Source organism: Oryx dammah, unplaced genomic scaffold (genome assembly GCF_014754425.2).
Source record: "Oryx dammah isolate SB20612 unplaced genomic scaffold, SCBI_Odam_1.1 HiC_scaffold_12, whole genome shotgun sequence".
In the NCBI taxonomy this organism is placed as follows: domain Eukaryota; kingdom Metazoa; phylum Chordata; class Mammalia; order Artiodactyla; family Bovidae; genus Oryx; species Oryx dammah.
In genome coordinates, this window is record NW_024070196.1 from 6140966 (window position 1) to 6162600 (window position 21635).

General features: G+C 50.5%; 2 protein-coding genes across 5 annotated transcripts in view; one reads left to right on the forward strand and one right to left on the reverse strand.

Moving 5' to 3' along the window:
- The window catches only part of GATB (glutamyl-tRNA amidotransferase subunit B), a 93195-nt gene extending 82128 nt beyond the window's left edge, over window positions 1–11067 (forward strand). For all 3 annotated transcript variants that reach the window (XM_040251463.1, XM_040251466.1, XM_040251465.1), the window contains 2 exons: window positions 7512–7646; window positions 8838–11067. In XM_040251463.1, the coding sequence (XP_040107397.1) occupies window positions 7512–7646; window positions 8838–8966 (264 nt within the window). In that variant the 3' untranslated portion in view covers window positions 8967–11067. The remainder of the gene's footprint in view (window positions 1–7511; window positions 7647–8837) is intronic.
- A 4975-nt stretch (window positions 11068–16042) lies between these two features.
- FHIP1A (FHF complex subunit HOOK interacting protein 1A) overlaps window positions 16043–21635 on the reverse strand; it is a 297133-nt gene continuing 291540 nt past the window's right edge. For both annotated transcript variants that reach the window (XM_040251457.1, XM_040251458.1), the window contains one exon: window positions 16043–17227. In XM_040251457.1, the coding sequence (XP_040107391.1) occupies window positions 16974–17227 (254 nt within the window). In that variant the 3' untranslated portion in view covers window positions 16043–16973. The remainder of the gene's footprint in view (window positions 17228–21635) is intronic.

The window sequence follows — 21635 nt, forward strand, 5'->3', positions numbered from 1 at the left end:
CTGAAACACACGTCCATCGAGTCATTGATGCCATCCAGCCATCCAATCCTCTGCCGTCCCCTTCTCCTCCTGCCGCCAATCCCTCCCAGCATCAGAGTCTTTTCCAATGAGTCAACTCTTCACATGAGATGGCCAAAGTACTGGAGTTTCAGCTTTAGCATTATTTCTTCCAAAGAACACCCAGAACTGATCTCCTTTAGAATGAACTGGTTGGATCTCCTTGCAGTCCAAGAGACTCTCAAGAGTCTTCTCCAACACCACAGTTCAAAAGCATCAATTCTTCGGCGCTCAACTTTCTTCACAATCCAACTCTCACATCCGTACATGACCACTGGAAAAACCATAACCTTGACTAGACGGACCTTTGTTGGAAAACTAATGTCTCCGCTTTTCAATATGCTGTCTAGGTTGGTCATAACTTTCCTTCCAAAGAATAAGCATCTTTTAATTTCATGGCTGCAATCACCATCTGCAGTGATTTTGGAGCCCCCCAAAATAAAGTCTGACACTGTTTCCACTGTTTCTCCATCTATTTCCCGTGAAGTGATGGGACCAGATGCCATGATCTTCATTTTCTGAATATTGAGCTTTAAGCCAACTTTTTCATTCTCCTCTTTCACTTTCATCAAGAGGCTTTTTAGTTCTTACTGCACAATTGCACTCATCTCACAAGCTAGTAAAGTAATGCTCAAAATTCGCCAAGCCAGGCTTCCATAATACATGAACTGTGAACTTCTAGATGTTCAAGCTGGTTTCAGAAAAGGCAGAGGAACCAGAGGTCAAATTGCCAACATCCGCTGGATCTTCGAAAAAACAAGAGAGTTCCAGAAAAACATCTATTTCTGCTTTATTGACTATGCTAAAGCCTTTGACTGTGTGGATCACAATAAACTGTGGAAAATTCTTAGAAAGATGGGAATACCAGCCCACCTGACCTGCCTCTTGAGAAATCTGTATGCAGGTCAGGAAGCAACAGTTAGAACTGGACATGGAACAACAGACTGGTTCCAAATAGGAAAAGGAGTCCGTCAAGGCTGTATATTGTCACCCTGCTTATTTAACTTATATGCAGAGTACGTCATGAGAAACGCTGGGCTGGAAGAAGCACAAACTGGAATCAAGATTGCTGGGAGAAATATCAATAACCTCAGACATGCAGATGACACCACCTTTATGGCAGGAAGTGAAGAAGGACTAAACAGCCTCTTGATGAAGGTGAAAGAGGAGAGTGGAAAAAGTTGGCTTAAAGCTTAACATTCAGAAAACAAAGATTCTGGCATCCGGTCCCATCACTTCATGGCAAATAGATGGGGAAACAGTAGAAACAGTGGCTGAATTTATTTTTTGGGTCCCCAAATCACTGCAGATGGTGACTGCAACCATGAAATTAAAAGACGCTTACTCCTTGGAAGGAAAGTTATGACCAACCTAGACAGCATATTGAAAAGCAGAGACATTACTTTTCCAACAAAGGTCCGTCTAGTCAAGGCTATGGTTTTTCCAGTGGTCATGTATGGATGTGAGAGTTGGACTGTGAAGAAAGCCGAGCACCGAAGAATTGCTGCTTTTGAACTGTGGTGTTGGAGAAGACTCTTGAGAGTCCCTTGGACTGCAAGGAGATCCAACCAGTCCATCCTAAAGGAGTTCATTGGAAGGACTGATGCTGAAGCTGAAACTACAATACTTTGGCCACCTGATGCGAAGAGCTGACTCATTAGAAAAGACCCTGATGCTGCGAAAGATTGAGGGCAGGAGGAGAAGGGGACCACAGACGATCAGATGCTTGGAATGCTCACCATCTCAATGGACATGAGTTTGGGTAAACTCTGGGAGATGGTGATGGACAGGGAGGCCTGGCGTGCTGCAGTTCATTGGGTTGCAAAGAGTCGGACACAACTGAGTGACTGAACTGAACTGAACTGATACTAGTAGTGGGATTGCTGGGTCATATGGTAGTTTTTTTCTACCATATTAGGGGTAGAAAATTAGGGGTCCCTAATTTTTTAAGGAATCTCCATACTGTTCTGCATAGTGACTATATCAGTTTGCATTCCTACCAACAGTTGGCAAGAGGGTTCCCTTTTCTTCACACCCTCTCCAGCATTTACTGTGCAGATTTTTTGATGGTGGCCATTCTCACTGGTGTGAGGTGATACCTCATTTTAGTTTTGATTTACGTTCTCTAGTAATAAATGATGTTGAGCATTTTTTCATGTGTTTGTTAGCCATCTGTATGTCTTCTTTGGAGGAATGTCTGCTTAGGTCTTCTGCCCATTTTTTGATCGGCTTGTCTGTTTTCTGATATTGAGCTACGTGAGCTGCTTTATATTTTGGAGCTTAATCCTTTGTCCATTGCTTCATTTGCAGTTATTTTCTCCCATTCTGAAGGTTGTCTTTTCATGTTTATGGATTCCTTTGGGCAGGAGGACTTTTAACCGCTGGACCACCAGGGGAGTGTCGAAGTGCTATTTCTAGAGAAGTTGCTAAGTGCTGTTTTTATACTGAGAGGTAGAAACACTTTATGTAGCAAATGAAATAAAGCCTATCCCATGTACGACACAGGTACAAAGATGCTTCTCATCTTTGTTAACCAGAGAGAGTAGTTGTTTGGCTTTGCCTGGAATATTTCCCAAACATGTGTTTATATGAGAGGTGGGGCCTTGCAGCTCCTGGGGGCTTGGACGGTGCGTGTCCCCTGTGCCCGGGGTGGCCAGCACTGTTCCCCGGCCCTAGTCTCCCCTCTCCAGTCCTCCACAGCCTCCCACCCAGGACCAGGGCTCACATGGTTACCCCTGAAAGTCAGTCTTCCTGCAAGAAGGGTGAGGTCAGACAGACCACTTCCCACTACATAGATCAAAGTTTACACACATGCCTAATGTGTGAAGACCCAGAAAAAAATAGCCTCACTGTCAGAGGAGGCCTTCTGCCTCATCTCCACACCCGCCAGACAGTCTCAGGTAGGCCCAACGTTCCTGGAACTCAGAAAACGCTTACAGATAAGCACCCAGAAGGATAAAGCACCAAGGTGGCTGCCTGATCTCAGCTTCAGATCTCACAGCTGTCAAGCGCTTCAGCCAGAAACTTAATGTTATTTTAATGGTGCCTTTTGCATCTAATATTTATACACGTCCTCAGTAGTGGCAGGTTACAAAGTGAGGCTTTGGAAAAGCTGCTGCTTTGGGCTAATTACAAGGCACCATGGAGCATACACCCCGCTCTGTACTGTGAAACCAGGGACAGGAACTAATAAAGACTCTGTTTACCCACCACCAAGTGAGGCTGTCAAGTACAGGAACCGTGACACATTTAGGGCAGGCTTTTGGTTGCCTGGATGTCAGAGGAATACAAGTGTTTATGACAGTGCTCGGCAGTAGCAGAAAGAGTAGATGGCCTGAGGGCAGAAAGAAACTATATATACATGTAAGAGCAGAAGAATTGTAGCGTTCGAAACCGAAGAGAAAAAGACCTGCCCTTTCCCACTCCGCCTGCGCCAGTGAGGAAAGCCGGGTGCAGTGACTGTGAGTTTCGGAGGACAGAGCTGGGGACTGCAGGGGGTGCTGACAGCTGGGGTCAGATACAGATAGAGACATTTTTGGATTCTGTTGGCTTCTGGTGTGTTTAAAGGAGGTAGGGGTGGATCCTGGCTTCTGTGAGGCAACCACAGAATCAACATAAAAGTCTGATTGGCAAGGCAGTCAGTGTGTGTCGCCTGAGGGGCTCTCCCTTACACACTTGCCTTGGGGGGCTTGCCTTTTCATTGCTGTACTTAACGGTTTTAAAAAAAATAACCAGTTTTTCTGGTGGGAAAAATGGTGTTCTTTTTCATTATAAAGAACTTAAGTAATGCAGAAAAATATAAAGATTTTCCAATTCTACCACCTTAAATTAACTACCATTAGTATTGGGTGAACGTTGTCATCCCAAGCAGATTTCCGTGCAGAGAGACCATTGGAAGGATGGATGATGGGATGTGCAGGTGGCGGGTTAAAACAAATAAGACTTTTGAAAATGAGAGGTTCCGTGTGCTGTTGCTCAGTCCTGTCTGTTTGTTCTTCGTTGTGTTGGGTCTCCTTGCTGCGCGTGGCTCGCTCGCGTTGCGGAGCACAGGGTCAGCTGCCCTGCGGCGTGTGGGAGCTTCCCTTCCCCGGGATGGAACCCACGGCCCCTGCGTCGGCAAGCAGATTCCCAACACTGGACCACTGGGGAAGTCCAGCTTTATTTTTGAAGAAGCGTGCAGTTCATTGGTTTTTAGTCTAGTCACAGGATGGATAACCATCCCCACTGCCTAATTTCAGAAGATTTTCATCACCCCCAAAACAAACCCTGTGCTCAATCTGCAGTCTCTCCCCATTAACCCCTCACTCTAGGTACGTACAGATCTGCTCTCTGGATTTTCCTATTCTGGACGTGTAAGGTGAATGGACTCTTACAGTATACGTATGACCTCTGGTGTCTGGCTTTCACCCAGTATGATGTCTTCCAAACCACCTACGTCGCGTCTGTACTTCATGCCTTTCTTAGGTTTTTAACAAATGTTTACTTTTATTTACTTATCTGGCTGCGCCAAGTCTTAGGGAAATTTAGTTGTGGCAGGAGGGATTGAATTCCCTGACCAGGGATCTTACCCAGGCCTCCTCCCTTGGGCGCACAGTCTTGGCCACTGGGCCACCGGGAAGGTCCCTCCGTGCCTTTTTATGACTAAAGAGTATTCCATTGCGTGGACAGAACCACATTTGTCTGCCTCAGCTGGCAGACGCTTGTGTTGTTTCCCATTGGGGCTCTTTTGAATAATGCTGCTGTGAACACGCGTGTACAGGATTTGATTGGTACACAGCTTCAGATTTCTTGGGGCTATACCTACAGGAATGGAATCTCTGGGTCACGTGGTAATTGCATGTTTAACACCTTGAGGACCTGCCAGACCGTTTTCCAACGGGCCGCCCCTTTTCACAGTCCAGTCAGCAGCGTGGGATGATTGCAGTCCCTCCACGCCCCCAGCAGCAGTTGTAACTGTCCTTCTCTGACTAGTTATCCTTCGTAGTAGGTGTAAAGCAGTAGCTCAGGGTGGGTTTGATTTGCATTTCCCTTTTGACTAATTACATCAAGCGTCTTTTTGTGTCTTATTTTTATAGAGTATTATAAAATGTGTTACATTTTACAGTGCAAAAATGTATTACAATTAATTTTTACTGAATTTACCAGAGGAATCCAAGGAGGCCTTAGGTTTTAGAAAGCCTGTGAGGCAGAAAGACTCTGGTTCCACGGGTTATTGGATAACAGAGTTGGATTGGATAACTAGAAGACGGGGAAAAAAAGTTGACTCAGGATGACTCCTCAGAATGACAGATAAGCAGAAGGAATCATCCTGCCTTGAAAATATCCTGAACTCCAAAGACTCCCACTTTATGTCGAATTTATTATTAATCCATCTTGCCACCTGGCTCTCCCTTCCATCATCACCCATTATTTTCGTCCCTGACACATTCTACTGCCCCTTCCCCCAAGGTGCCCCAATGGTGCTTCTGAGACTTAAACCTCATCTGCTTAGTTCCCTGGGCACAGAAGAGTTAGGAGGGCAACAGAAACTCAAAGGTTATTTATCGCCCTGAGCAACTTCCTGGTAGCTGCAGACAAAAGCGCCCAGGCTCTCCTCTCACAGGATCCATTTCCGTCTACTGACGGAGCCCCTGTCTCCTCTCCCTGCCAAGGACAGAGCCCACCAAACCTCCACCTGCAGAGCCACAAGCCCGCTGCGGCTGGCAGACCAAGGTCTCGAGCCTCCGGGGACTCAGAGGCCCTCAGCGTCGTATAGGCTGCCAGCCAGCCAGGCCCTGAGAGCAAGCACCCCAGATGCCCACTGTCTCCACCGTGCGAGCCTGAAGGGGGTGCATGTCGCCACTGTCCCCCAGGGATCGTCTCCTTAGCACGCCATGTAAGCAGTTTCCACTTGTCTTCTCAGAGGTCTGCTTTTAAACAAATCACCAGAAACCTTTTAATGCAGAAAATGTTACATCGTGCAGTAAAACTTTCAAATGATTTGATGTCTCTTTCTCCCTTGTTGGTGGGTCAGTTCTTTGGATGTTTTCATGGGCCTGCTTCTCTTAGAGGCCTGGATTGATGTCTGGAAGAAAGACCTTTGACGACGCTTACCTCTGCCCGGAGGGGCACCCTCTCTGTCTTGTCTGTCTCCGCCCCCCCAGAACAGGTCTCCCCCCTCCCGCCCCCACACTCTGACCTTGGAAGCCCCAAACAGGCGGGGCAGGCCAGGGGGCTGTTGTGCTCTCCTGTCCTTCCCCTGCAGATCCTTTAAAACTAAAGATACAGTTGGGTGGTAGTTAGAAGGCTGTGTGCTCGACCCACAGGAACTGAAGGCTGTTTGTGCCCCATGTGTGAGAGCCAGCTCTGGTGGGCAGGGTGTGCTCAGGGTCCCCAGCTCGCATTCCCCTCTCTGCTGGTAGGAACCCCTCATGTCACGGGTTTGTCTTGGACGGGCAGCAGCAGGCCTAGGAGCTGCACACCGGGCCAGAAACAACTGCGCTTCCATAGTGCTTCCCAGGGTGGAGATCAGACAGGGACAAAAGCTGAGGATTTATGCTGCAGCACGAGGCTGGCAACCCCAGAGCCAGGATGACTGCAGCAAGGGGGCCAGGGAGCCCGCGGAGTCCGGCCTGGGCCGCCTTCAGAGGCTCCCACCCTGCTGACTCCAGCCGGGAGGGCAATCTGTGTCTTAAACAGGAAGGAGCAGAGGACTGGATTCTGGAACCCACTGTGTCAGCCCCGGGGGCTGGGGCTGGGCTGCGTTTGACTGATTTGGAAAGGTAATAAGCTGATACATTCTTAACTCTGGAGCGGAGAACACCGCGCCCCCCCGGCACTTGTTCCTGGAGGCGTGCGAGGGGTGTGCTTCCCTGGGTCACTTGGTCCTCACCCCACCTCCAGCCCACCACACACGCTCAGGGAGCAGCCAGCCTCTCTGCATTTAAAAGCGTCGTGCCAGCCTTCTCCTGCGTTTCCTTCTGAATTCTGTATTTTGGCCGTGACCCGGAACTGCCTGTGTCCTGGTTGTTTTGGCCCAGGCAGACCCAGCCGGTGCTGGGGCCTGTCGGGTCCCTGCTGCACTGGGCGCCGGCAAAGGCTGCGTCTGGGCGGTCAACTCAGGCCGGCTCTGCACTCTGAGCCACGGTGGCTGCAGCGGCCCGAGGCCGCCAGGCATTCAGCTTCCAGGCCCCGGCGGCAGGCAGTCTCCATGCCTGCTTCCCGGGAAAGCGTTGCTGCGGAGATGCTTAAAAGAAGGCCTTGCAGGTGATTTCTGTTATGAGCCAACACGTCACCTCAGCTCATTCATCCAGTGGAATCACCTCCCCGCCGTGCCCTTGGAGTCCACCAGCGCAGATAACCCATCTCCATTTCCACCAGCATGGTCTCGGGCTCAGAGTGGGGAGGCCCCGGTGTGTCTGCTTGTGGCAGGAACTCACTGACCCCTCCTCTCTCCACGCTCCTTCCCCCAACAGGTGTTTGAGGAACTGTGGAGGAATGAAGGCAAGACCCCAGCACAGATCGTTGCAGAAAAGAAGCTTGAACTGCTGCAGGACCCAGAGGCCCTGGAGCAGCTCTGCCGCTCCACGCTGGCGGCGCATCCCCACGTGGTACGCGGCCCCGCGGGGAGGGGTGGTCACGCAGGCGCAGTGGCTTCGAGCAGAGGGGCGCCTCTCCTGCTCTCCCCCAGCGGTCCAGAGGGGCTTCCTAACAATGGTTGGCCCAGTTTCATCTGTAATCCCCCATTAATTTTGTCAGTTTTCAGCTAAAGTCAAGAGATGCAGTTAGGTGAACACTGGAAAAATACAGCTTCTCCTAGGAGGGAGAGCCACCCCTGCAGTTGAGTCTCATGACATCCCGGTGGAAGGGGGAATCAGCCACTTTTGACCTCCTGAGATGGGGGGCGCTTTCACAGGGTCCCTGAGCTCTGTTCTGTATCAGAAAGCAGCAGGTGGGACTGCCTATACAGGAGCAGACACTTCAGTTCTCTGCCTTGGAGAGGTGGGAGGAAAGACAGAAGGTTTGAAAATCATTTGTAAATTATGAAGAAAGGCCTTCACGGGAACAGAGCTGGAAGTCAAGTCATTTTGTGTTGAGAGCAGAGAACAAAATAGAAAAAAACTAAAATGAGGCGCACACCCCCCCCCCCAAATGTAATCATTGTGCAGAGATTCTTTTCAGTGGCGGAAAAACTGCTACCATCCCTTTCAGAACGATGCCACCCACTCATCAGCTTGCAGGGACACTAACAGCTCTGTGAAGAGCTCTCGATAAGGAAAATGAGTTTGCACGGGGTCTCGGCAGTCTCCATCTCCCGGTCTCATCTGGAGTGGCTGATAAAGACACTTCTCGTTTGGTCTGCGGCATTGCGCGCAGCTCCGTGCAGGCGCTGGTGCTGATCCGGGGCAGGAGGTTGGGCGGGCGACCCTGACGCGGTGGCTGTTTGACAGGCGCTCAGCGCCCCTGCCTGCCCGCCTGGCACCCCCCACCCGAATGCTTGGGGAGCGTTGCCATCTCCTGGATACGATCCAGCACTGGGTGCGAGCCCCGAGGCTCAGCTGTGACGCGCCGCAGCCCTCCTCGGCGCCTTTTAATCAGGAGGCTGGGGAGCAGGTACCTCCTCTGCCAGGAGCCCAGAAGCCTCCTCCGAAGGTCACCCTCACCCCTTTGTCCTCTTCTCATTTTATATCTAATACAGAAAAAAGAAGCTAAATTTGTTTCAGTAAGCCCAAACTTGATTTAGGATTTTTTTAAGGCAAGAGTCTCTGTTTTCCCCTCTAAAATAATTTCTGTTTTTAAAGGTAATGGATCTAAAGAGGGGAAACCCCAGAGCTATAAACAAACTGATCGGGTTGGTCCGAAAAGCGACTCTGGGCCGGGCAGATCCGACAGCGATCAAGGAGGTGCTGGAGAGGCAGCTGTCGTCCTGACAGGTTTGCGTCCCCCTGCAGAGGCCCGGCCGCAGCCTGTGTAAGCTGCTGTCCGGGGCCCTGCCCACCTGCGCCTGGAGATGCCGCCTCCACAGAAGGCTTCATGGACATCACAGGGTGCCAGGAGGGGTGCGGCGACGGTGAGAAACGCAGTGACGCTGAGCGCGCACATTCTCAGATGCTGTACATCCTAGGACATCTCACTCTGCAGGGCCCTCATCCATTTGTAAGCACGTCCTCTGGGCCCAGCATCATTCTAGGTGCTGGGGATGGGCAGTGATGGAGAGAGACGGTGATCTGGGCGCAGTAGTTTGTTTGGGGAGCTCTCATGGTGGGGGAGGAGGCTATGAGCCTTAGTTAAAACCATGAAGTAGTGGTATTCTCCCATCCACTGAGTAAAACTGTTGTTGCTCAGTCAGTCAGTGCTGTGGCATCCCAGAAAGCAGAGATCTGAGCATAAGGGATTTTTTTTCCCTCCATAAAAAATACAACATCAGTTTTCAAATAGATTTAATGAATAAAATATACTGAAATACCACATAAAAAATTAACTTATTTGTCAAAGATTGTGCAGTTGATTGATAACTCCCCCTCCCCACCCTCAGGCCAGAAAGTTTGATAAGGAGATAAAAAAGCTGTAACATTAAACTGCTTTGTTTTGCCTGGGAAGAATAAGAGGACAAACTAGTAAATGGAAATCGCGACCTTTAGCGGTCTCTGTGATCCAGTTAAGAGCACCTCCCTGCAGGCAGGGTTGCCCACCCCCCCAATTCCTGGGACAGTAATAGTGTTTCTCTGCTGCCCCGGGGAGAGGAGGGGGGCCCTGTGTTCCCTGCGTGCCTTTTGTTACCTCTGACTCAGCACGAAAGACCACGTTTACAAGTGATGATTTTTAAAAGCACATGTCAAATAAGCTGACATAAGAGGACAAAATCTTTGGCAGCCCTGACTTTACCCTGAGTTCTGTCTGTGCTGAGAAGAGGACAAATGTCTCCATCATGAGTGGCGCTCTGGAGGCAGCGGGGACCCGGAGAAGAGCGGACCGTCCCCCGCCAGCACCTCAGCTGTTCATGGTTCTGGTTGTGGATGCTGGCTCAGGACTTCCCTAACTGGGAGTAATGGGAGGACTGTCCTTTTTCCCAGCCAGAAGAGCAGGGACAGGAAGGAAACCAGCCATCTGGTTTATTTCAGACAGGCATGAAGAGGTAAGGTTTTACTTTGTAAAAAATGAGTGACGCAGAAGTGTTGAGAGTATGTGATATCACCTGGGAAGCCGTGTGCCCCTTGCACGTCCTGTTAACGGTGCTGAAAACCACTGGGCCTGACAGTAAACTGTGTTCATCAAACCGCTTTTCAAGACAGAAAGTAAGAGCCAGTCCCCACCCCTGACCCCCCACCCCTTTGCTCCTGAGACTGGAATCTGGCAGCAGCATGATTTTGTAAGAAATGGTAAGAGTTTGGAAAACAAAACTCCTTTTTCACCAAAGACCTGGCTTCTTGGTCATCGGACTTTACAGAAAGCACTAGCCAACCTTTGCAGACCATTTTAAATCAAGGGCTGACTTGAATGGGACTGGGGAGGGGCGGGGACAGTTGAATGAAGACCATGTACCAATAATATCCTGTCATATGTAAACTGTATTATGGACTGATCATTTTGGAGAAAAATGCCATTGCTGGGGTGAGGGTGGGGGGCAGAGAGGAAAGGAAATAGGTAAAAGGGGGTCAGCTGCATGGTGGCAGACAGCCCTTGGTGGTGAACACACTGCAATGTATAGTGAAGCAGAAATATGCTATCCACATGAAGCATACAGTGTTATAAACCAGTTACCTCAGTTTAACACAGAGCACTGAATCGCTACAATGCTCATTATCATCCAGCTCTGACAACTGCCCGTTATCTTGAATGCCCACTTTCAAAATCCAAAAAATCAGATTATGTTGTTATAACTGCTAATAAGAAAAAAAAAAAGCACAGCTGATCTCTTACTTGGAACCTGACTAGAGATTTGAAATACATGTTTATGTAACACCTTAAGAAACTCACAACCTATGGCTCTACTTGTAAAAAGGGCTTCAGTGAAATACAGTTTTAAATGCATTTTTGCATGAGTGTGAATTTAGTCTGGTGGTCCGCTTTTCGGTGGGAAATCTCATTAAAATGGATGAGTTGGCGCCACAGGTGAAGCGATCGCCATCTGTCATTGGAATGCACACACCTGTAGGCTGGGAGAGGGGTGTGCTGGGAGACTGGCTTCCCGGCAGACCTGCTCAGGTACCAGGTGTGTGCTCTGGCGGAGGAGCAGGTTGGCTGGCTGGTTCATGGAGGAGGGGAGGACTGGCAGCCTCAGGGCTTAGCATGCTACCAGGCACAGAGTCCGTTTTTAATAAAAGTTCACTAGATTTATAAAACTAAATTAATGGACAGGGACTTCCCTGGCAGTCCAGGGGTTAAGACTCCGTGCTTCCACTGCAGGGGGTGTGGGTTTGATCCCTGGTCAGGGAACTAAGATCCCTCAAGTCTCACAGCCAGAAAAAAAAAAAAGATTGCCTTTTGTGGAGGCCCTTTCGTATGAGAGGTGGGTACCTCCAACCTCTGGGCTTTTAAATTCTAGGACAAGGAAAGAGCGTCTTAACTCTGTCCAGGGTTCTGCATCCAGGTAAACTTCTGTTCCCATCTTTTAAGATGTAGGCAACGCTGGGGTGGTGGGGGGGAGCGGGGAAGGGGAGTTATTATTTACACCAAGGTAAGGATGTTTTAGCTGAGCTCCCACCTCCTTTTTTATAATTAGTGAGAACCTGGAAGAAGACTATTAATTTTTTTCAGGGAAACACCCTCCTAAAGCTTTGAGTTGGCTCATTCAGTACATAGCATATGACCAGGACCTACAACCTATATTGTATTTTTCACGTCTGTTGAGTTCAGCAGCATCATTTCACGGATCCTACATGGTGGCTATTTGGGGGAAAAAAGAACACTAAATCTAACATAAAGGGCATCATTTTCCACTCCCAAAAGTAGCACATAGATCACAGCCATGTCTCTTCAGCAGATTTTAGACAAATGCTCCACAGACTGTGAGCAGAGCTGATCCCTGGTGGTCAGATGGAAAGCATCTGATTGACATCTTCTCTCTGCCTCCCTTAGTCAAGCGTCTTAGCCAAGATCATTTAAATATTAACCCCAAATTCCCTCTTTTAAAATGCCCTCGTCAGGTTGTGAAAGGACACGATAAACCTCAGGTCCTGCACAGATGCCTGAGGTGTTCGAGGGACGCTGCTGGCAGCCTTGTTCCTTGTGTGGGGGACAGTAGGGGAGAAAATACCCAGTCATGGGGCAGGGAGGGGCAGTCTCAGCTAAAATCGGTCCCCATCTCAGGACTGCAAGCACAAAAGCCAAAGAACTTTGTCCTCGCAAAGCCTCAAGGAAAACTTTTTACCGAAGCCCTGTTTATCCTGTTAATGAGCTGCCAGGATGATCTGTTCTCCAGAACAAGGAATGGCCTAATAAAAGCCTGAATATAGAGAGGATTTACTGAGGCAAAGTTTTCTGAAACAATTCTTAGTCTTTTGAGAGCTCTTTCTAAAGCATTTAGGTTTATGATGGTCATTCAAAAAGGGGTCGGGGCTGGGGGGAGTTGGCTCCATTTTCTTAAAATGTTTCCTCCGTGATGTGATTTAAGAGTAGAGTGTAAACTTGTTTGACAGTGTTCTATCTTAGGCTGTTATTAGATGGAGAATTAGTGTTGTGTGATTTACAGACTGATGGCTGAAGCAAGAAGGGGTCGAGAATATCTTCAACGACCGGAAGCCTGGGCTACAGTGGCCTGCTATTCAAGAAGAGCTAATACCACTAAGCTGGCTGGGGTGCAGGGCGAGCCACAAATTACACCCAGCTGGCCAGTGACTTCAAGCAGCACGCGAAGTAATGTTGTTTTGTTTGGTCGCTGAGTCACGTCTCACTCTTTCCGACCCCATGGACTGCAGCACACCAGGCTTCCCTGTCCATCACCATCTCCCAGAGTTTGGTGTCCACTGAACTCAAGTTCACATCTGTTGAATCGGTGATGCTAGCTAATCGTCTCATCCTCTGCTGCCCCCTTCACCTGCCATCAGTCTTTGCAGCATCAGAGTCTTTTCCAATGAGTGGGCTCTTCGCTTCAGGCACAGTAATAGCTGACCTGCAATAATGTCCTTCATTTAAATGGCTGAGTGTGTCGGCCATTCAGTAAACGCATGGCTGATGATTAGTGACCACACTGACCCGCCCGCCCCCACGTGAAGTTGGGTGTGCACTGCAGACGTTCACCCTTCTGCCTGTGGCACGTCGCAGCCCCGCCCCAGGCGCACTTCCTGTAGGAGAGCAGCCGAGATACACTGACCCACGTTCGGATCAGGCAGCCCAGCTGCAGTCCCAAACCCCTGAATCCAGCTGGAAGCCCAGCCACGCGGACCCCAGACTGGGCCGGGCCAGAGACGTCAAAAACAACTCTCAGCCCCGAGTACCCTGTGTCCTGTTTCTAGATTCTGTACCTAGGAGGATGCGCTCCCCACATTACCCTGGCCCCAGGATGTCTTAATGGCTTGAAATCAACCTCTGTAGCAGACCTAAATAAAAGCCACTTGCTGAGGAAAAGGTACCCCTGACGACCCACGGGGGAATAAATAGCCCCTTCCTACATGTTACAGAGACACTGATTCCAATCCTAGCACCTCAAAGTATTTTACTAAGTAAAATGGGGACCATTTCCTCTAAATATCAGGAAAAGGAAGTACCTACTAAAAAAAAACACATCTCTGATTGGTTACTCCAGCACTGCCATTTCATATCTGGGACTCTGTACATTAGTCTGTAAAATTGTATTTTAGGCTAAACTCAACCTGGAATTGCTTTAAAATTTTAAAAACATTTACTTGGCTATTTCCAAAAATCAATTTTAAATATCCCAGTGTTCTCATATACTTTGAACCACAAAACCCAGTTCATCTAGAACTTCAGATCAGACTCTGAATTATGAATCTCAACGAAGGACGTGCTATGTCAGGAACTTCGGACACACCTCTGCTGCCCAGGACCACCAGGCCTGACACAGCGACCCCAACCTGGGCAGCACCGAAGCCCGTGCCCACCGAGCCTTCCAGCCCTCAGCACAGCAGCTGACGTGGGGGCCCACCACGTGGTAAAGCGTCCACGCGGCGTAACATTTTAAAGCATGCCAAGTATCATTCAAAATTCTTCCCCAATCTCATTGCAAAGGAGATTTCTAAGCATCCCACCTATTTTATGACTAGAATATTCTACTTCGTGTGTGTGATCAGTCACTCAGTCACGTCTGACTCTTTGCAACCCCATGGACTGTAGCCCACCAGGCTCCTCTGTCCATGGGATTCTCCAGGCAAGATACTGCAGTGGGGTGCCATGCCCTCCTCCAGGGGATCTTCCTGCCCCAGGGATCAAACCCGCATCTCTTACCATCTGCATTGGCAGGCAGGTTCTTTACCACTAGCGCCACCCGGGAAGTCCATCTACTTCAGTACCAAGATTTTTCCCAGCAAGGATTCCCACCGCCACCCGGCTGCCATTCAGTATTGCCGTCTGCCTGGATGTCATGTCTCCAGACTCCTCAGGGCTGCTATTCTGTTTCAGTTTCCGGCCTCTGTCGTGTGCCCTCACTCATGGCCACCCCACCTCCAAACACCCACCTGGCTGTTCCCCCTCGACTGCACAGGTTCACCCATTCCCACGAATGTATTTCATTCTGGTTCATTTTCGTTTTGAGAAACCCTGGACATAACACTCCGGTGGAGGGTGCAGTGGATCCAGGAACCCAAACCGGTGTCTGCCTCCAGACAGACTTCCTGTGGGCTCGCTACCAGCACCCACCACGGGAGTTAACCCTCCTGCCTCTCCCTCAGACTCGGGTCACCTCCATCCTCCTTGAAGTCTACTTCAGTACCTATTTTAAATACATACTCTTCCCCAGGGGGCGCCTTCCACATAGGGGACTGTAGTTTTCTGTAATAAAGCAAGAAAAAGACTCCACACCATCACCAGATGATGGAGAGAACTGTAAATCACACCAGAAAGCTAAAGGATATGGCTTCCGGAGGCAACTTGAGCATCTTATATACCCAGTGAGTCCAAACTAGAAGATAAATAACTTATGCAAAGCAAAGCTGGAAGGTAATAAATTACAGCCAAAACTCCATCTTTCCGCTTCTCTCTCTCTGCCTCCGAGACACTTTCTTTTAGTGGAAACTTGTGCAAATACGAGTGGGCGCTGGGAAGCCAAGGGTAGGCCAGTGTGCCCCTCAGCCGGGCAAGCCATCTTTCTAGACAGGCAAACCGGAAGTCAGAATGCACAGCGAATCAGTATCCAGTTCCTTGCCTGGACCCAGAAGACTGTGAGGCTGGCCCCGAGGAGCCACCTGGCCCCAGCCTGCGCTCCAGGGGCCTCATCCCGGGGGGACTTGCCCACTTTGGATACAGAGCTGCTTCAAGGTCCCCGAACACAGAGACAGCCTCAGCTCCGCAGCATCTCAAGCGCTTTTCTCCTTCATGCCCCCGCTGTACTAGGGCCTGATTAAAACCACAACAGCGCTCCTGAGGCACTGCCGCCAGGGTCTCAGCAAGACACCCACAAAGAGAGGAGAGAAACCTGGGGCTTCCAATTTCCTTCCAAACAGAGTTCATCCTAGTTCCAACCTTCTCACCTGCACACACAACAGGGCAGTGGAACCTAAGAATATCCATGAATATCGGTTGTTTATGGTCTTGTTTTTTTTAGCCCACAATTATTTCCTGTGCTTCTCCCTCTCCGTGGGAGTAGACCGAGGCTCTGAGTATAATTACGCCTGGTGGGGCGGGCTGCGGAGCAGAGATGTGCTAATACATCTCGATGGGGCCGCCTAATGAGCCCCATTACTCAGAAGGCAGCGTTTCTGTGCAGAGCGAGGCCCCAGCAGGCACTTGGCTTGGCGGGGCTCCCTATGACCTGTTGGCCCTTACATCCCAGTTCCCAAAGAGGCTATACAGCTCCTGTTTTAAGTGCAACACAGAAAAGCCAAACATTTTTAAATAATTACCAAGGTTTGTACAGATTGTATTTAGTTTACCTTTATCCTTTCCCCCACTCCATACTCCCCAAAAATACCCACCATGAGATAGTTTCACAAATGAATCAGTTTTTCATAAAACACTTAAAAAATAACAATGCTTGTCTTCTTACATGAGCATCAGATACCATGCTTTGTTAATTGGGTTGATCAGAGTCCTAAAAACCAAAGTAACAGTTTGCATAGGCAGAGTTCATTGTGTGCAAATCTTACTAAAGTAAGGCTATTTTCAGTGTTTAGGTGGCGATACAAGTAAAGAAAGCTCTCAAGCAACAAGACGTTTCCCTGCATTCCACATTCTCTCCAGCTATACCTGACTTCCTGGGCAGAGAGCTGAGACCAGTGGATTTGCCTGCACCATAAGGCAACATGTGTTGGATGGAATACAAGTGTTGGAAGCAAAACGGAAAAGGACGGATGATCTGGGCTTGTGCTGGAGGCAAGGGGGGCTCCATCTTTCCTCCTCCCTTTGTAAGAGGGGGCCACGATGCGGAAGGCAGCAGGGGCAGGTATGTGTTCATGTGCCGCTGGAGGGCCAGCCCTCTGGCACGGCACCTCCAGAAGTCACTGACCTCTGGTGATCGCTGGGTGTGACCTATTGCTCCCAGTGGGACCTAAGCTCCCACTCAAAGGAATGGGAGGCTAAGGACCAAGACCTCTTGAGGAGGAAAAAACACAGAGCCCAGAAAGCCTGCCAAAGGAGCAACCACGTTAGTGGAGAGACAAGGTGGGGAAGCCTGGCTGGAGAGAGAGGAGGTGCACAGAAGACCCCCCTCCCCCCAAATCAAGTATCGTCAGGAAGTCTCCAAGTAGAGATGTCTATAAGCAGCTTTGCGTTCAACATCCAGTCAAGACACCAACACCGCAGAAAACCAGAACCAGACTTCCAGACTACCAGCAGGCGGTGTCCGGGTCGCCCAGCATCCTGCAGCAGAGGATGGAGTGTTCCTGGGCCAGGGCAGCCAGCTCCTTCAGGAACTCGGGGAAGAGGGCGGCTGCCAGCATGGTGTCCCGCACCGCTGGGGGCAGGCTGGGGGGCGCCCCCACCACCTTGGCTCTGTTTGTCAGGAAGGGCTGAAGCACTCTTGGGGGGCCATCCAAAAAGTTCTTGCCGCTTCCTGTCCTGGAGGCATCCTGAATGGGATCTGAAACCAGAAGGCAGGCAGCTGTGGTGAGGAGCCTCCGGGAGCCCTTCTGTCTGCCCTTAAGTGCTGGGTCGGGGGGCGGGGAGGGGGGGGTGCGGCAGCGTGCACATTCAGTACCCACTCTGACTGCAGTCTGAAGACATGGCCCCAGCCCCCCTCTACTTCCCTCTGAGACACTCAGATCCACCCAGCAGATCACCTCCAGCATCAGGCATGTAATGAGAGTTTTACCCCAATTCCCATATGAGGCTCTACAAGCAGAAATTGTGGCAAGAATACAGGTTTATCAGGAACCCTCTCCTCTGTGCCTGGAGCGAGACGAGGGGAAAGGGGGAAAAGGCATCTCCTGCTGAGTCAGCCAAGCGAAGACGCAGGTGAGCGTGACGGTTACCTAGGACACAGGGACACCTGCCCTCCATGCCTCCCGGGGTCGGGGTGACCACCCTCCTTTTGCCAGCTGAGCTCTGACCACCTCGCAGGGCTGTGCAAGGCGGCCTGAGTCACACACCACACTGCCCTCGGCCTGGGCACAGGGCTCCGGTCTCCAGGGCTTCCTGCCCCGATCCCAGCCCCTTCTGGGTGGGACCTCCAGCCTTTGGGAGGAACAGAATGGATGAAGCCTTTTCAAGGTTGGAACGATGCAGAGGAAGCTGAATGCTCATAAGACCAGACTGGGAACTCTCCACCACTGTGGGCATCTCGCAGCAGCAGGTGGCTTGGACCTTCCATTCAAGCAAGGTTTCCAGGAGTTTCAATCTCAGTTTCAATAATGTTCATCTAAGATGATAGGAACCAAATTTTCTATATCCAAGTGATTTGCATTTTCATATCGCATCAGTTTACCAATTAAAATGGTTCAACTTACCTAACTATTTAATTCCTGAAGATCTCCAGCCTTCCTATTGATAGGAATTATTTATGTCTTCCTCTGCCCCCATCTCCAACAGACTCATTACTCCTTATAAATCATTATATTCAAGCTCTTCATTATTTTGGCTGCTTTTTAGAATTCAGTCCCATTTCTCAACATTCTTCTCAGAGTGTTGCTTAACTATGGTACTAAAAATTCTTGACATTTATAGTGCTTTCCACATCTCACTACTATCATCTTTAGTGTTAAAAAAAAAAAATCCTCCACTCTACTGCTTTAAATATCCTTTTAGATTAAAGCTTATCACAGCTCATGCCATAAAGAACTGGGGAGGTTGTTGAGAAACTGCTGCTGCCTTTCAGCAGAAACTCACACTGTGCCTTGACGAGAGTGAGGACAGAGTGCTGATATCCCTGGGGACACAGCCAGCCCACAGCCCTGGGGGACCACGCCAGAGCACCCCTAACCCCCAGTGCCCAGCACCCAGCTCTCAGGGACGCGGCGGGGCCCACCCAGGAGGCTGGCCGGGGTTCCCAGGGAGATGGGACCCGGGCAGCAGACCGAGGCCCACACTGCACGTGCTGGGCCCCACCTGGCACTCCCTCCCCTGTCTGCACACCTAAGCCTCGCCAGGTTTAAGAGGTACCGGAACTGTGGTTAAGGGCACAGACTCGGCCATGTCCTGGCTGAGGGACATCAGGCGAGGTGGTTTACCTCTCTGTACTTTACTGGCCTCATTTCTCACAAATTCACAGAAAGATGGAGTCAATGGGCATAGTGTGCACAAGGAGCTGTTGGTAAGTGTAGGCCATCACACTGCCATCAATTCAGTAGCCCTGACTGTATAAACACTTCCGCTTCCTGCCCTTGGAAGTGACCCCGTTGGAGCCTCCCACTCATTTTATTTACCAGTTGGGGTCTGCAGGGCCCTTCAGCCTGGTGGTGCTGTTTCTGTTTTCTCCTCTGTTAAGACTTTGAGGTTCCTAAGAGCTGAGCCCCTGAACAGTGTGTCCTTTGTGGCCCCCCACACACATGCTCATGCACAGAAGCAGCTAACAGACATTTGCTGACTGAATGATGGAAGGAGCCCGCCATCGTCAGCTGCTCCCTGGAGCTGGTTCACTCCCTCATCTCCATCTTTCTCTTTCAAATTTACTCTTTCCCCGCAAAGGGCTTTTGTGGATCATCTATCCAGCTTGCTCCGTGAATTTTAAAAGTGTCATCGCTAAGCCTCATTTACCCAGCTTCAATCCAAGAATTAACTCTGTCTTCACTGATGAAGGCGGGGGGCGTGCCCAGTGAGGGAGGCAGAAGCCCAGCAGAAGTCCTGGCGGTGGTTCTGTCCCAGCAGCATAGAGAACTCATGGTTCTTTCCTTGAGTCAAACTCAACTCAAAAACAAGGCGACTCGAGTTACAGTCCCTACCTGGCAACCAGCTAGTCACGTAGTGGCTTGGGTTCCTCTTCCATAAAATGGAAATAATACCTGCCTGACGCCTTCCAGAACTAGCAGTCAGTGAAAGGACTCTATACGCAAATAACAGAAAATACCACCTTTGTGGTTTGGAATTTGTATTGGAGGGAAACATGAAATGCCTGGCAAGTGGCTGGGCCTCACAGACCAAGAGTCTCAAGAGTAACTGTTTCAGCAGAGAAGTCCACCCAGACTTCTGATCAAAGCGTTAGTGAGGAGGCTGGTTTCACCAGGGCCTGCGTGATGGGGCAGCTCAGGCTATGCGTCCATGAACCAGACACCTCTTGAAAAAGGGCCCAGTGTGCAGGCACAGCACCCAGAGGAGAAGTAGGAAGGAAAGGAAGTATAAATGCCAGAACCGGGAGTGGCTTCCTGAACTGTTGCCCTGGGTCTGAAAAGCTACTGCAAAGGGTTGTCAGGATACTGCTGGCAAGACTGGAGAAGTTAGATAAGCGAGTTACCCTGCACCCCGCAATGGCGTCAGACAAGGAGCACAGATGCTGGACTCCCCGGTACGCGCCTCTCACGGGACTCTGATCGCTCGCTGTCCTGCGCCCCTGTGAGAAGCAGGCTCCCAGGCCCATCTCATCTATAAGCAATCATATCACACACGAGTCAGGTTTGTACAAGGGACAGAGACCTTGGTCATCCTGTGAGTTGAAAGATTTTTAAAGTTGAGGGGAGCTGTCACTTTGCTAACCTGAAAGCGGTTAATTAGGAGGTTAATCTGAAAAACTCCTTCAAAGGGGAGTCTTCTATCCCAAGAGACGCTTCCGACAAGTCAACGTCCCCTGAGAGTCACAGGCCTTAGAAATCATCCGCCACAGCTGCCTAACTGACCACCTTATGAGGCGGGAGCAAGAGCCCCTGGGCCTGTATCCAGCCACCGCCGTCACACAGTCTGAAGCCAGGATGGAGCACAGGGTTTCAGGGACCCCTCCACCCCAATCCCAGCACCGTCACCAGGATTGTGTGGGTCCAGCCGGTCAGGGCAGGAGCCCCCAGACTCTCTGAACCAGGCACCTGGCCGACCTCTCTGGGCCAGTACCTTCAGCCTCCTTCTATGAACACGAGCCAACAGTACCCTGCGTGTCCACTGCACACTGCTGTCTGCAAAGGGAAACTGTCTGTGAAGACACCTTGCAAACTGCGAAATACAAATAAAGACCAAGCCCGGAGCGCAGCACAAGGCTTAGTCGCCTTCTGTCTGGAGGCTGCACGTGGCCATGATCCCGCGTAGCTCTTCCCATGCGGGGGGTCGGGAGGTCTGCTCCACTCCGGCAGCTGGGCTGACCCAGTGGCTTGGCCGACAGAATGCAGCAGAGTCAACCTGTCAGGTTGGGGGGGGGGTCCCCATCTGGGGCCTCAAGAGACTGTGTCTTCTGCTCCCGCTGCCTGACAGCCATGAAGCTGCCAAGCCAGGGCAAACCGACTGGATGATGAGTAACACAGCCCCTCATCACCCCATCACCCCGGCCAGCAGCCACCGGTGTGAGCCAGGCCATCCCAGACCCCAGCCACGCTGAGCAAGTGCTGCCAGCATCAGCTATGCCCACCCAGAGCAGCAGATCAACCTGGCAACCACACAGACTCAAGAGCATGTGGGATCACTGTATTTGGAGTCTTTTGTGGTGGTTTATTATGCACAAAAGCTAACCGGCACACCGCTCCCGCAAGGTGAGTCACAGCAGCGTGCCCCCTGCTCAGAAGGGACAAGCCAACAGGCTGACTGGCACGAGGCAGGCAGAGGCCACAGGGAACCTGCAGCCCACCTTCCCACAGACGGGGGCTCCCCTCCATCCAAGACTGGCCACCTGCTCTTCTCCACGGCCCGTGCTTGAAGCTTCCCCCTCAGTTCACCAGTGGCACAGGGCCCCCTTTCTTTCAGAGTCTGTCTTGCAGTGTTCTAATCACCTTTCACACCCTGAATTCTGCAGTCGGAAAGAACTCGAGAGACAGAAGACAAACCTTCACTTGAGAGTTGAGGCCTAAGTTCCGTGAAGACAAGTAACCAAGAAGAGACAGCTACCCGGGGGCCAGGGCACGCCGTCAGAGGGCGGGGCC